The following is a 16,509-nucleotide window of genomic DNA, read 5'->3' on the forward strand; positions in this document are numbered from 1 at the left end:
ATGCATGCAAAGTCTCAGCCCGATCGGTTTAAAATTGACAAAGTTTCATACAAACTTTCATCCCCTATTTTATCCCCTTGGGGGTAGAATTGATCAAAATCCTTTCTTAGCGGATGCCTACGTCATAACATCTACCTGCATGCCAAATTTCAGCCCGATCCGTCCAGTGGTTTGGGCTGTGCGTTGATAGATCACTATGTCAGTCAGTCACCTTTGAGTTATATATATTTAGATTTTTCTTGATTTTTAGTAGTTTTCAACTAGTTATATAATAATAAAATAGAAATTTGCTACATTTATACACAGGCACATACACTTATGTCCACATTATGTACCAGCATTATTTTACCATTGGATAAGTTAGTTTGAATACGGCAAGATATCCTGAAGCATGAGATTTGACATTGCTCAAAGATTTGCAAAATGGTTTGCCAATGATCTGTTTCTTGTTGATATTTTTACAAACCATCAAAAGATGACAGACTATGAAGCACACGTTGGAGAAAGTATGGATGTGGGCATACATGTTCACTAGATAAAGTGGTTTGTTCAAATGCTATGTGAAATGGAATGTCGTGATTAATACACAAAATTGCATACACCTAAATGATTGCATTCAGAAAAATTATGCAGGCTGTGGTTTGTAACAAGATGATAAACTGCTGCTTTTATATAGATGTGGCCATGGTTGTGCTTTATATTATAATCTTTGAATGTTAAAAATCTTATATGGATTATTTTATGAATTTAAACTATTTTATAAAAATAACATCAAAGTGATTTTGAAAGTGCTGCATTTTATTTATAAAGTGTTATGATGGACTTTAAATGTGTGCATAAATTGTACACAATGTTGTGTTGCATTTGCCGTTTTTATGTTTAATTCATGTCTGATTATTAATGCTTTTTTTCAAATATTGAGTATTTTCGAACATTGTTGTGTGGATAACAGTGCATTTAAGGTAATACATTAAAAAAATTGGAGGTTTTCAGGCATTTCTAGCCTATGATTTGATAGAAACAGAACTATTTTTTTATGGTAAGTCCTCACTTAATGTTTTGTTTAATATTCTTCTCTTGAAGATATTATAATGAAACATAAAAGTACATTTGTAATTGTTAAATTATTTGTTGAATTTTCTTTATAAATAGCAAAATTAATTCTATGAGGTGGGGAATAAATGCTGGAGATTGTAATATAATTTGATTACTATTATACTAATTGTATCTTGTTTGTATTATTTAGCCTAGAGTAAAATAGATTTTATTACTTTAGCTTAATATCAGTTTCCAAGAACATATAGACAACATTAAGTTTCAACCTATAATTTAGAATCCAAATTTCTTACAGTAGTCACCTATTTGGTAGGTGTTTTTGGGAGCCAATTATAGGAGTAACAAAAAATATTGACATAAGGAAATAAAGCATTATTCCAAGAGATATAACATTTTGACAAATGTATAAAACATTCAGTACTTGAGTTATCTTAAATTGTAAGTTTTGGTAATTCCAATTATCAGTAGTATCAAATTTAACAATATTGAAAAGTATTCATTCTTATGACTTTGATAGTGGAAAATATCATATTGCTAATCAATAATATCAAATACCAGTAATATACTGATAGGTGAACTGGTGCAGTTTATCTTGCAGTACAAGTCAGATGGATGATTATTATAAGAAACATATGCAGAAGGAAGTTTTGGTAATTGAATATTTTGTAATGCTTTATTTAATGCTGTTATTGTGTTGATATTCAGTTGTGTTTGGCTCTGTCATAGGATTTATTTTATTTTTGTTAAACTGTCTTTTCTGTATGGAACTAAAGAGGGGGAGATAAGTTACCTACTTGGCTGTGGGGAAAAGTAGAAAATTTTGATGACTTGTTTTGTTGAAATACAAAATGAGAATGGGGCAGAATTTGAGCCATGTTATAAACTATTAACATAGATGAATCAGATATTATTTTAAGTGGTATTTGTGATATTATTTGCTATTTAGTTTTCTTTGTCCAAGAATGAAATGGACTTAAAATCAGAAGTTTACATACACAAGATTTCTTTCCTCTAATCTGTTATTTAAATAATGAAAGATACCTGACAGATATTTTCAAGCAGGCCTAATCTTTTGGTCAGTACTATGATACAGATGGTAGGTTTTTTAGATGAAAAATGACAACTTTTAGTATGTTCGATGGTTGTGATCCACTTAGAGAAGAAATTGTTTGTCTAAAAGATTGAGAAGATTCTCTTAACTTGTTATGCTTATTGATATATTAATACATCATTTTTATACTTCAATAACAACAAGAGGGACAACCAGATGGCTGAGTGTTTGGTGTCAGCCTACCATTCCAGGGGACCCAGGAATAAATGCAATAAAGTCAAAAACCTCAAGGATTTTTTGTGGTAGTCAGGTCCTTACTATTCAACTACACTGTAAGCCTGGCTGACTCATAATGGTGTAGTAACCCTTTAGTGCCCACAGGATAGGAAGAGTAAAATGAGTCATTCTATATTTTCTTTAAAAAAGAGCATGTCCTTAGTTGATATTGCAATGTGGATTTAATTTGACTTTCCCATGTAACATTTTATGATAGTGACCAAACATCTTAACATGCTCAGAAAATGAGATGCAGAAATAAATCTAGTATTATTGGGACATGAAACTTGACTAAACATATATTTATGATTTTCTAGTTTACATTACTTGATAAAGATAGTTGTTAAATCTAATAAATACTTGTTCTCTTGAAATATCTGATAAATACAAATTTTCAGCTAAATAGCAATTTGCAAGGTATACATACAGAAGTTTCATAAAGAAACATTCAAAAATTAGTCTTGCATATCAAAATGATCAAGGCGTGTTGAATGATAATTACTGTAAAAATAAACAATTTCATTATGTACAAGAGTAAATGGAATGAGAACTATTTATAGCACAGCTGTGATAAGATGATTATTTTTATTTGTTGTAGGATTAACAGATGATAAAAGCTGTGTATAGTATTGATGTTAATATTTTAAGATTATTAAAATGTAAATTGGAAACAATGCTAATGTGTGATTTTTAGCTGCACTTAATATTATATTTATAGTAATTTAAGTAGTGCTGTGAGTCAGCAGCAATTCTTCAGCTGTTGGAGTCAATAAAGATGAGCTGACTACTAATAAATTATAATTTCTAATATCCTATATTGATATATAAATTAGTCAAAGGTACCATAGGAATTGTAGCTGTTCAGTGTTTGTGTACCAACTCTACAGCCATGAATTTAAGCTATACATAAAATGGTGGCTTGCCTACATAGGCTTTGTTTAGTTGTTCATAAATTTCACAACAGAAAAATGTGTTGATTTTTAAGCCTGTTTTTTTAAACAAATTAGATAGTTTTAAATTTAAAACTACCTAATTTTATTGTACAAAAATACCAAATTTAAAGTCAACCAATGTTTTTGGTTTCATCTCTGAAATAATCAGTAAAATATAAGTAACATCAATACTGTTCAGATTGACAATGTTCTATGTTGTTGGTAAAAAAATTTTTTAGTATAATTATTTTTCCATTATGAATTACTTTTAAAATATAAAAATTATTTAAACACAAAAGCACACATGTGTATATATAAAAAATTTTCATAGCCATAGAAAAAGTTATATGAACTAGTATTGATTTATAACACATTAGAATATTTTACTGCGTAATATCTATTATTTCAACATTGCAACATCTCGTAAATCTTTGGTACTACATTGTCTAGGCTCGTGATCTCCAAACTTTTTTGATCTCATATCCGAGACAAAAATAATTATAAGTTGTATCTCCTATAATATAATATAGTGTGTGTGTCTGTTTGTGTGTAGTCAAAAATCAAATTATTTATTTATTTTAAACAACATACATACTTTAAATTAAATTACAAATTTACATTTTGAATTAGAATTACAGTATTTTGACTGTACAGAACACCTACAGTATTTTGAAGGAAAACTTGGCATACTCCACTTTGGAGCCCACGGGCCTAGGCAATATTTCTGAGTGTAATTAATGAATTCATATTTTGTGAGAAGTATTGCACGTTTTTAAATTTGCTATTTATAACCTCTTCAATCTGAAGAAAAACTGTGCCAAGTGATTTTCATATAGAAGTATAAGCTAAGTGCTTAAAACACAATGGTATTAAAAATAATTTCTTTTAATAAAATTTTTGTATGCAAATTAGTGTCCAGTATGCTGGACTTTGGGTCACAAATGTAATAAACAACTGTAAAGTATAAGGTGTGATACATGTTTAAGAAAGGAGTAACTATAAAATACACTTTATTCTTTTGTCAGCTGATATAGATATCACTGATTTGTTGAATATATAAATTAAAAATAGTGTACTTTACACATGAGTAACATGACAAGGTTAATTTAGAATGAAATTCATAATGACAAAAAACCATCGGAATTCTGTTATATTAGTAAGGTGCTTTTTGATTTTATGCAGAAATTATTTTAATGAAAATTGTTTTTAAAATATTTAATATAATTCATTTGAAACAATTAGTTTAGCCAGTTAAAATATTTAAATGTAATTTTATTGACAGCATGTTTGTACATGAATTTAAATTTATAAAATTTTCTATTGCAGGTTCTTATCTTTAGCAAGAGACTTTGACGAATATTTGAATTGAAGATTTGCAAATTTTATGTGTGAGTATAAGATGATGTATACTTTATGTAAAAAATAAGTATTTTATAATATAAACAGAAGAAAAAACTAAACTGATAAAATAGTTTGTTACATGATTATTAAATCTTGTTAATTCATCTTAACGTTAGTCATGTCACACATTACATGAAAATAACACATATCCTTATTCATTTCTTTTTTAAATTGATGTATGAGTAATATATAATCTTTTTTGAAATATACATGTTTTTTCTTACATAATCAAGAATTAAGAACTGACTTAACCAGAACTTTTTCTTCAAAACTTTTTTTATAACAATATCATGAGTTGTAAATTTAGAATATTATAACCTTATGCAGAATTGAATATTTTTTTAAATTTAAATTTACAGTTAAACTGTTTTTCTTTTATTAAATATTTATTATGCAAAATCAGAAATAGTTAATTAAAAACTATCTTAATGAAGCTAGGTTCAAGAACATTATTTTACTTAAACTATTTTAGTACAATATGTAATATTTAGAAATGGGACTAAAGCTTTTTATTTTGCAGTAAATCAGACATATATTGCACAATGTGCTGAAAGTTTATTATAACTTTTTATAAACCATATATGAATTGGTAATGGTTAGTAGGCTATTGCATGCAAACAGGAAATACATACATTGTTGTTTCTGCTCTTAAACTGTGTGGAATTTCCAAGGATAATAAACATTATACAGGTAGAAGGTAAAGATTAGGTAATATGTTAACATTTTTCTTCATATGTAATTTTGAATGAATCTAGTATTTCCTATCATCATTGTAATATAAAATCTGAAACTGCCTGTAGACGAAAGCATTTTAATCAAGAAAATTTTAAAAATTAATCATCTAGCTGTTTTGTTCAGGCTATTTAAATCAATTTGGCAACAAAATACTGTTTCAAAGTGTCTTGCAATACCCATGTGTGCATTTTCATATCCAAATAAATTAAATATTGCATTTGCGGAATGATTATTTAGATTAAAATATTTAATATCAGTGCATTGATACAAAAATCTTTGTTTAAATTGTCAAGTGAAGTATCACTGTAGTCTTTGTCTAAAGTTTTAATTTGTTATGTACATTGTAATAATACATCACAAATTTAGAAATTAGTGATTGATCTTCAAACAATACTACATTGATTTTTCAAAATTCTTATCTGATGATACTTCATAAATTTTGCTTCAAAAAACTCTCCACTGATATGTTATATTAAATTAACAAATATTTAGATTTTGTTGAACACGCAAAAAATATTAAAATTGAATTTATTAAAATTAATATAAAATTTATGAAAATGCATCAGTAGCTATTACATTTAAGATTCACTTGAAAACATTTTTTAATATCTAACTGAAAACTGTATTAAAAGCATAGCCAAATCAGCTCTTTATGTTGTTTAATTTGAATGTTGTTCATTTTGTCTTCAAAATTATTTGAAAATATGTTGGATTTAGTGAAATAATGTAAAAGTTACTTTTGATTTGTGACATGATTTTTTTTCCTATATTCATTTATATTGAATTATGTCAAGATTAATGATATTTTTAGTTTTGTATATTATTACAATAATGTGAAAAGTTGGCAACAATTTCTCATAGGACTGAAAGATTGTTATTTTAAAGTCTAAAAAATGTTGATAAGATTACTGTAAGACGATCATGTTTTGAAATCAATAACAAATTTTAAATGTTTATTTTAATATAAAATTTCAGATAATACTTAAGAGAAATGGCACGTACAAAACAAACAGCCCGTAAATCTACTGGTGGTAAGGCTCCACGTAAACAGTTGGCAACCAAAGCAGCCCGTAAAAGTGCTCCGTCTACTGGAGGTGTAAAAAAACCTCATAGATACAGACCGGGTACTGTTGCTCTTCGTGAGATCAGACGTTACCAGAAGTCCACAGAATTGCTCATCAGAAAATTGCCATTTCAGCGACTTGTGAGAGAAATTGCACAGGATTTCAAAACAGATCTTCGATTCCAGAGTGCTGCAATTGGTGCTTTGCAAGTATGTTACATTTTAAATATTTTGTTTGATCCATTTTTAATATATAACAATCGTGAATTTATTAACCTTTCTGTCTGGGAAGGTACCCAATAACTTTTGTGCTTTCAAACAGTGCTCTCTGAGTTTCAAGTTACATTGGTTGCTGGTTCTGTGAATCTGTAAATTAATTTTGTGACACACTTTATACTATTTTTTAGTTTCTTTTTGTTACTTTTTAAATATAAAATATCTGAAGTTTTTACACTCTTATGATGTACACACCTGGGTATCTATTAATATAGTAAGTGCCAGTCTGGAAAGACAAAATTCCACTGCATATATTTAGAAAATGTTTCTTTCCTTTAGTTCATTACATTTATAACATTTGAAATCAATCTCGGAAACCATTCAAAATATATTTTAGGAACAAACACATGCATGCAGACATTTTACACAATTATTTGTTTCCTTCCTAATTACACCAAATCAGTTATCACCAAGAACTTTTAATTACATTGTTTTGTAATTCTTGTATCACAAGATATTACAAAACAAAATGTGTTTCTACAAACCTATCATCCTGGTTTTGGAATAGAACCTTGACTTGGACCAGGTTTATTACCAGCCCTACTCAATACAGATTGCATTTCTAACTATGAACACTAACACTTGTCTGCACAATGAATTCAGGCTTACCAATTTCTTGCACTATAAAGTCAGTTGTTGTGCTGCTAGGAGTATTCAGACAAGACTATAGTTCCAAATGCATGCTCAAATAAACTTAAAAACCACTGGCATAAACATAAATATACTGTATTTTCAATATATGCATTTACCACTAAACTAAATACCACCATAAATATTTTAAAATTAAGATGAAAACTTTGTGGTTACCCAAGCACCTACAATGTCATAAGGTTTTTTTTTATCACACAGATTAAAGGAAAATTTGTTTTGATATGTTAAGTTAAATAAATAATTTTTAAGCATTTATTAATGAAATGTTTAAAACTTGCATTAAAATTTTATGGCAATACATCTTTATCTTAAAAAGTCTTATCATTTGCAATAGTAATTAAAGTGCAGAAAAATTAGGTTACAAAAATTATACTTCCAATTCAAAAGAAAATCGTTTGAAATACAATGTGAATGAAAATACTTGTTCCTTTTAGTCATTTTAAGTAGGTTCTAAAATGGAAAGAATTCAAAATACAACTGAACATAAGCATATGGTTACATGGAAAGAATAGTCTGAAATTATTTTTGGGAAACCCTGATGTTAGAAAGTACTTGTATATCTTTGATACCCAAACTTTGCTAGAACAGAATTCTTCATTTTGTTTAATAATTTAGTCATCATCCTGAAAGTATTTTTAGGCTGAAACAAACATTGATAACAGGAGGATTTTAAGAGTAGAGATGGTGTGAACAGTAAGAACCAAGTAAACATTTCATTTAATAATAATGTCCAGCTTCATAAAATTATTAATTCTAAATGCAACATTAAATTGGCATAAAATCTATTGGTTTATTCAGTTTTAGGAATGAAAAATTTCTCAGGTAACAGCAGAAAATTGAGTTTGTACTACGTAGCTTTACTTGGTCACTTCAATACTGTTACAATACCTCTATTATTATTGTCATGCATTAGGAAGTGCATGGCAATAGAGCCTGATGTTTTCAAGTTCAATCAATATTTGCTTCAGTCCACAAAAAACTAATTACTTGATAATCATTCTATAAAATTGTGCCTAAACTAAGGCTTCCTGGACCAAATCTGGTGTACAGTGCACATAAGCCTGATGAACATATTTAAATGATTTGTTTTTTTAAATGACACATCACTTATTAAAAAAAGATAAAAATAAACCTACTTTTTGTATGCATGGAATATATGTAAAATGTTTGTGGCCCACCTTATGATTGTGTACACAATTTGGCTTGCTGATCAAAGCTGCTTTTTCATTTTTGAAAATAATGCAAATTAGCAAGACTTGTATTATTTTCAAAATAATGGATTTAGCAATTTAAATATATTATTTTAGATGCCACTGCCAAAAAANTTGGATACATGTTTGGAGAAAACCATACAAAGCTGTGGACATCTCATGTGAGCATGGCATTATTCAGGTGAGTGGCATAATTGTAATGGTCTGGGGCTTGTTTTGCTTGGTATCTTCTGAACTACTAGTGAAGATGGATGGTATTAAGACAAGTTCATCTACACTAATGTACACAATTTGGCTTGCTGATCAAAGCTGCTTTTTCATTTTTGAAAATAATGCAAATTAGCAAGACTTGTATTATTTTCAAAATAATGGATTTAGCAATTTAAATATATTATTTTAGATGCCACTGCCAAAAAATGTGACAAAATTTGCAGAAACCCTAGATTTTTATGGACAAAAGCTTAATTGGAAAAATCGGACATACTTCCTAATATCTGGAGAGGTTTTCTTTTTGTTCTCAAGTAATTTCATGCTCTATATTTACATTAATGGTTAAATAATTTTATTTGGTGCTAGTTTCTATTTCATTTGTGTTTTGAATTCTTTCCATTCTAGAATCTGAAGATGGTTGAAACTTTAATCTGTTTAATTTTAATTCTTGGTTGTGTTTGTTCTTATTTATACAGCTAAATATTTTTCTTTGTTACAAGTAACTTTGCTACTCTGATAATTTAGGAACTGCTTTTAAGGATGTTTAAAAATATATGGAATATACGCATTATCATGCTGTTATAGTATATTAAAAAAAGTTTAAATTTACTGAAAATTGCTTGTAGTATTTTGTTTAAACTAATTAAATATTTTCCTCCTAAATCAGAGAAATTGTACAAATTATCAATTTTAGTTTTAAAAGTAGGTCAATAATTTAGAGGGTTTTTTTATTATTTTGAAAATAATGCAAGTGAGCAAGACTTGTAATATTTTCAAAATAATGGATTTAGCAATTTAAAATAAAAATATATATAATTATTTATTTTTAAACAAAACACCTGTGTTTTTCAGTTTAATGATTGTTTCCATTTATGTGAAAAATGACAGTATTTTTTATATTGCTATTTTTAACAAAATTGACAATATTTTGTTTGATAATACTTTTTGTGTGTGTTGTTTTCTTATGCCATTTTCAACATATCCTTTTCAAAATTAGCAGAGTAAATAAGATATATTTGAGTTTAACCTGTCCTATGTTGATCCCGAAAATATTCATGTTGACCTCATTGACCTGCGTGAGCGATCCCGAATATTTGTGTTTACATTGGAACGTTTTTGATACTAGATGTCGCTTTTTGCGTCACAATTATTATATCAAAATGAACTTTTAAAATAAAATTTTTTTTGTTTTTATATTATTCAATATATATATATTGAATAATATGGCATCACAGGCAACAAATAAAATAGGTTAAAATATACTTAACATTACAAAGATATAATTTTTTCAAATTAATTCCGTATTTATAAATTTAATCCAATATTATGCATATTATTATTTTATGGAAATATTTAGATTAAAATTTGGTTTCTTGTAGTCATTAAACATTTAAAGTAAGAAAAATCTTGCATGGTAGTTAAAGAAAATAGATACAATGCATGTTCAATATTTTCTTGTTGAGTTATTAGCATTTTATAATGTACTAGACTTTACATATTGAATGTATTTAGAAACTGAGGGGTTACATGATTGCTCTTAAAGCTGGCATCTGAATTCTTGAACATTTAATTTAGCTTACATGAGTATTCACTCCGTGTATTGCATCATAACAAAAATAATGTTTAGTACTGTATTAAACTGAAGTGCCAAAATTTCTCAAGACATCAATACTTTAATTATAATCAACATACATTATGTGTGATAATGAGATCAGTCCAAATTTACATAGTTACGCAAACACAATCAAAGTGTTTTCTAATAGTGTACAGTATTCATAATGCCATGTGGAAGGATTTATCACTCTTCAACCACAGACAGATTGTTGACACCAGATGGCTGGGCACTCCATATCTGAAGTGGCCACAGCTTTTGTATTTTCATGAATCACTGCAAATATCAAAATTCAGACAAATCATGGCTTCACCTAGTGTTTGAACACTCGTGAATGGTCAGATAAATTGCCAATGCTTGTCTAATTGGTAACCACTGCATGACACAGGATAAAATCACATCCCAATTCAATGCCAATGTTAGTTGAACCACTAGTCAAAGGATTGAACAGGACAATCCATTCTGTGGGCTTTCACACTTGTTGACCCATGTGTTCCTGTAGTGATACCTAATGTTTGGTGGTTGGGCTTGCCTGGACCAGAGAACATTTGACCACTGATATTGGAATCATGATGTCTGTTCAGACCACTTTTATGGGCTGGATGATTGGATACATGTTTGGAGAAAACCATACAAAGCTGTGGACATCTCATGTGAGCATGGCATTATTCAGGTGAGTGGCATAATTGTAATGGTCTGGGGCATGTTTTGCTTGGTATCTTCTGAACTACTAGTGAAGATGGATGGTATTAAGACAAGTTCATCTACACTAACATTGTGCTGATCATTTTCCCCTGGTCATGCTTCATCGTTTCCCTCATAAGGGTGGTCTGTTCCAGAAGATAATGTTGCCCCTGCTGTCATCCATGCACAAAATGTAAGTCAAGAAAGAATTGATGATGATATGAATGCAATTAATTTGTATAGTGTATTAGGTTTCAAATCATATTTTAGAATAGTGAATGTTTGAGGTAAATGTTAGTAATAAAATTGTAATAGTTATTGAAAAGAGTATTATGAAATCATATTATCTGATCTCAAAATCTTTTTTTTAACAAACATGCAACCTGGATTGGCTTACAGAAAAGTGAGTTTTAAGAATTCTTGGATCAGTAAATGAGAGACCACTCAGTTTCCAAATATTTCTATTGTAATTACTTTGGACATTCTTAAATTGATGATAATCAATAATAATAATTAAGACTACAAGTAGTATAAATTTTAGTTTTGAGGTTTCCATTACATATTATTGCTGGTTATCTTTACCCCTGTATATTTCAAACATTCCTTCATGGAGATGGGTTAATTCAACAGAACAATACCACTCTACATCATACACAGGTGAGATTGGTTTGAGGAACATTCCAATGACTAGCTGGATTTTGTTTATTGGATTTAGACCCAGTTGAGCACTTTTGGGGCAGTATGCAACCATTTTGGCTTTGCGTTACATCTGACCAATATAGTAGAATTATGGACTACCATGCAGTATAGCTTGATGACTATATTCACACACTGACACCAGAACCTTGTAAATTCTATGCTACATCATAGTTATTAGTTCAAAAGGAACTATGCATTTAGTCTGCTGTTTAGTCATTTTTTGGCAGTTAAGTTTATATTTTATTTTTATGAAAAGCATTTGTGTTCTTATGCTATTTTGCATCTTTTTTCACATTAAAATTTCACAATTGTTATATTTTGATAATGTGAATTAAACAACCATAATAATAATTATAACAAATAGTTGTATTTCAGAAATTACACTACTCAGTATTGCACTTAATGATCTTATTATGCATCACTAATTAGATTAAACAAGTTTATCAGCATTTGTAAAAAACTTGTTACCGTATATAATAACTTTAATTTAGCTTTTAGCTTTTTTCTTTTTTCTCTCTAATCTATGTTTTTGAAATTCGTTTACTTTAAGTTTTAACCTTTTCTATTGGGTCGTCCTGAAAGTTTGTGCTGATTTTTGGTAGGTGGCATAAGGACAGGTCTGAACATGTCGGAACGGTAAAAAAGAAATGACGTGCGTACACATCGTAGAAGACAGTACTTCAGGTATATTTGGAAAAAAATTTGGTTATGATATGTTAGTTTTTGTCAGTTTAATACGCCTTTGAATATTGAAGAAAACAGAGTGCATTTTAGGCATTTAATGCTTTTATTTTACCAGAAAGGCAAAAATGCCATACAAGCGGCAAACAAGATATGTGCTGTTTATAGCGAAGGTGTTGTAGCTGAAAGAACTTTGTGGAAGGGGTTTGCTAGGTTTAAAGCTGGTGATTTCAACCTTAAATATCAAGAGTGCCCAGGTATGCCCTCCACCACAGGTGAAGGTCAAACTGAAACACTGATTGAGAATAACCCACACTATATGACACGTAAATTAGCAGAAATGTTAAATATGTCAAAATCCACCATCCATGAGCATTTTGTAAAGATTGGCTACATAAACCGTTTTGATGTATGGTTCCCCACAATTTAACGGAGAAAAGTCTGATGGATCGCATTTCCATTTGTGACTCATTTTATAAACACAACGAGGAGACAATTTTTGAAGCAAGTAGTGACAGGGGATGAAAAATGGATCATTTATAATAATGTTGAACGAAAAAGATCTTGGGGAAAGCAGAATGAACCACCTTTTTATCCACCCCAAAAGCTGGTCTTCATCCAAAGAAGATCATGCTCTGTGTCTGGTGGGATTGGAAAAGGATCCTGTATTATGAGCTTTTACCAAACAACAAGATGATAAATTCAGAGAAGTATTGTTCCCAATTAGATTAATTAAAGACAACATTTGAACAAAAACATCCAGAAATAGCAACTCTGAAGGACATCATGTTTCATCAGGACAATGCACGGCCTCATGTGTCTTTGTGATAACTCAACAAAAATTGTTGGAGCTCGGTTGGGATGTTCTACCCCATTCACCAGACCTTGTACCCTCTGATTTCCACTTATTTCGATCATTACAAAATTTCCTTAATGGAAAAACTTCAACTCTTTGATCAAGATAAAAAATCACGTAAAAAAGTTTTTCGCTGAAAAACCTGAGAGATTCTGGAAAGACGGGATTTTCAAGTTGCCTGAAGAATGGAGAAAGGTTGTAGAACAGAATGGCACCTATATAATTTAATGTGTACTAAAATTTAAATCTCCTGCATTTCAATTTTCCTTCAAAATCGGCACAAACTTTGGACAACCCAATATTTTAAAAGGTTTAATGTTTTGGAAAAAATTCTATGTAGCTAAAAGATCTAAATAATTTGCTTTGATTGGAAAATAATATTTTGTTCTTTACAATTTATTGAAAACCTATATAATTTAAAAGTTGCACTTTAGAGTGGAATGTGCTGTTAATAAAACAAGACAAATTTCTCCATTATACAATAATGAAAATTATGTGAAATGTAGACACAAACATTGAATCAGACTAAATCTTGTCTGCTGTGTAAAATAACTAAATACAATTGCACTGGAGTAGGCTTTATGCGAGGCTTCTCTGTATGGCCTTGAACACTCAGAACCATGCAGAGAAGCCTCATGGTTCCACCACTCTTCTTAATGTGAAGCCATTTCCATTTTAAGTATTTTAATTAGATGAAAGTGTTATGTACTGGTCTTGACACTGACTTTGTAATTTAAACTATGCCATTTTCTATCATTGCACTCAAGATAGGATTTACATTGTGCAAGAGAGGCTACAGTGCATGGCATCCAAACCAACAAATAGTCCACTGTTTATTTATCTATATTCCAGTGCAATTGAATTTGGTTATTACATAGCAGACACAAGATATATTCTGGTTCAGTGTGTGCGCACGCCGTTGTTCAAATGAGACAATTTGAAGACTTCAGATTTAGGCGTGCTGAGTAGTTTTAACTTTGTAATAAGATTTTACACCTTGATTATTTCTCCCTTTCTTTCTCTGAATAAATTTGTTTTGATCTTTCCAATAATTTTTGCAAATTGTGTTTTATGTGACTATATTTCTAATGTTATAAATTTTATAAAAAGTGTGTTCTAAAACATGATTACCTAATCGAAATACATTATTAAACTTGAATTCAACAATACATAAAATCTTTGTATCGTTCCAGTTTCGTGGAAGCATGACATTGGTTCTTGCTTGGGTGGGTTAGAATTACTACTATTAATCTTGAATTGAAAAGTTGAGTGAAGCAAAAAGAAAAGTTTGTCTGTGTGCACTTAAAATCTTCAATGTCAAATAGTTTTAATATATTAAATAAATTGAACTTAGATTACCTTTTCATATTTAATTATTGATTTTGACCCGTTCCTTCACAGAAATTAATCAGTTTTGTTTTCTTATTTTAAGACTTGCCATATTATTTAGTATAAATTCTATTCATCTTAGTGTGCACATAATGGTTAGAGTAATTGTATTTTGTGTTAGAGTATTCAGTGATGAGTGAAATTATCCTATATTTGCATCCATACAATTGTTAATGTGATATACAATAGTTTGGTTCTTTATTCATGTTTGCTAATGTCTTTCTCTCTTCCATAGTAAGATTCTCATAGATTTTTACGAGGCCTACTTTAAAGCAATTTCACTATTTGTCTTGGAATTAACAAAAATATCACTTACATTCTAATGAGAAATTGTATCCTGATACCTTTTCTATTATAATAGTGAATAAAACTTAAATTGAAATTTTGATGTGTTGTTATTGGGTATTAGATTGAAATGAGGCTAGATAAACACATACAACATAAAATCTTATGGCTTATAATGAGGAAAATTAATCCTTGTACAGCCAGTTTGTTCATAATTTGTGGTTGACTTATGTTTTTATTATATCCTTTGTACAAGAAACTTGTTTATTATTGTTATAAAATAAATATATAAATAAAAAATTATTATCTTGTATTTGAATATTTGGTAGCGCAAAGTTTTAATTTATTGCCCTTTCAATGCAAAAACAAAATTTTATGTCGAAGATCAAACCAAAAACGACAGCAAATTGCCCATTTAAAGTGTTTTACTATCAGTTTAGCTTTTTAAATAGGAAGGTAAAAAAAACATTGTTATAACTGTATGTAGAGCGTGAATATACCTTGTCACTTTACAGGTCATTAAATTTGCATTTATCTTAAACCTTTTTTGCTTCTTTTTAAAATACTGGATCTAATAAAAATTTGCTTATTTTATTTCAGGAAGCAAGTGAAGCTTATCTGGTTGGTCTTTTTGAGGACACTAACCTGTGTGCAATCCATGCCAAGCGTGTCACTATCATGCCCAAAGATATCCAGCTGGCCAGACGGATCCGCGGAGAGCGTGCATAAGAGTCCTTTTACACTGCCCGTTTGTTTAATGTGAGGGGAAAAAAAGCACATCATCACCATAAACCCAATAAGTGTTCATCATTATTCGGCAATGTTTTATACATGAAATATGAACTTTTTATTTTCTGCAGTCATTAAAAGAAAAATTTTTTTGTAAGGCAAGTTTGTAAGTTATTCATCAGCTCAACATAAATCCGAGGTATATATATAAAAAAAAAAGGGTGGAAGCAGTGTGTTTTTGTACTGTTTTTGTGTCGTAAAAAAATTTACAGTGATCTTCGTAGATCTTGTGAGCTAAAAAATTGTGTTGTAGAAATGTAATATGTGCTTGTTCTTCTTCAGTCTTGAATTGTCATTTTTTGGCTATATTAATATAGGTTTAGCAAAATCTGTCCAAAAAAAATTCTAATGCACAAAATACAAGTATGTGGTATAGTGACTTCACAATAACAAAAAAAAATGACATCAAAAAAAAGTATTTTGAAAATTTTTCACTTTTTTTCCTCCTCGAAGTTACTCAATACTTGAAAGTACTGTGAAACTGTTCACTGTACTGTATTCACTGCCATCATTAAACAAAATGCCCATTATCAGTAGTATTGTACAATTCTAGATTAAGTAGAAGTTAGATTTGAAAAAAAAAATGGTAATCTCAGTTTACGCAAGATGTGGGGGATATACAGGTAGTACTCATTACTTGTAAGTAGTTTTG

The 16,509-nt window shown here is 29.4% G+C and overlaps 1 protein-coding gene across 3 annotated transcripts in view; it reads left to right on the forward strand.

Annotated features, from left to right (window-relative positions):
* LOC111636392 (histone H3.3) overlaps window positions 1-16,501 on the forward strand; it is a 23,599-nt gene extending 7,098 nt beyond the window's left edge. For all 3 annotated transcript variants that reach the window (XM_023381636.1, XM_023381637.1, XM_023381638.1), the window contains 3 exons: window positions 4,642-4,703; window positions 6,427-6,724; window positions 15,669-16,501. In XM_023381636.1, the coding sequence (XP_023237404.1) occupies window positions 6,443-6,724; window positions 15,669-15,797 (411 nt within the window). In that variant the 5' untranslated portion in view covers window positions 4,642-4,703; window positions 6,427-6,442 and the 3' untranslated portion in view covers window positions 15,798-16,501. The remainder of the gene's footprint in view (window positions 1-4,641; window positions 4,704-6,426; window positions 6,725-15,668) is intronic.
* The last annotated feature ends 8 nt before the right edge of the window (window positions 16,502-16,509 follow it).

Source organism: Centruroides sculpturatus, unplaced genomic scaffold (assembly GCF_000671375.1).
Source record: "Centruroides sculpturatus isolate CEXI.00-Female unplaced genomic scaffold, Cexi_2.0 scaffold1069, whole genome shotgun sequence".
NCBI classification, from domain to species: Eukaryota; Metazoa; Arthropoda; class Arachnida; order Scorpiones; family Buthidae; genus Centruroides; species Centruroides sculpturatus.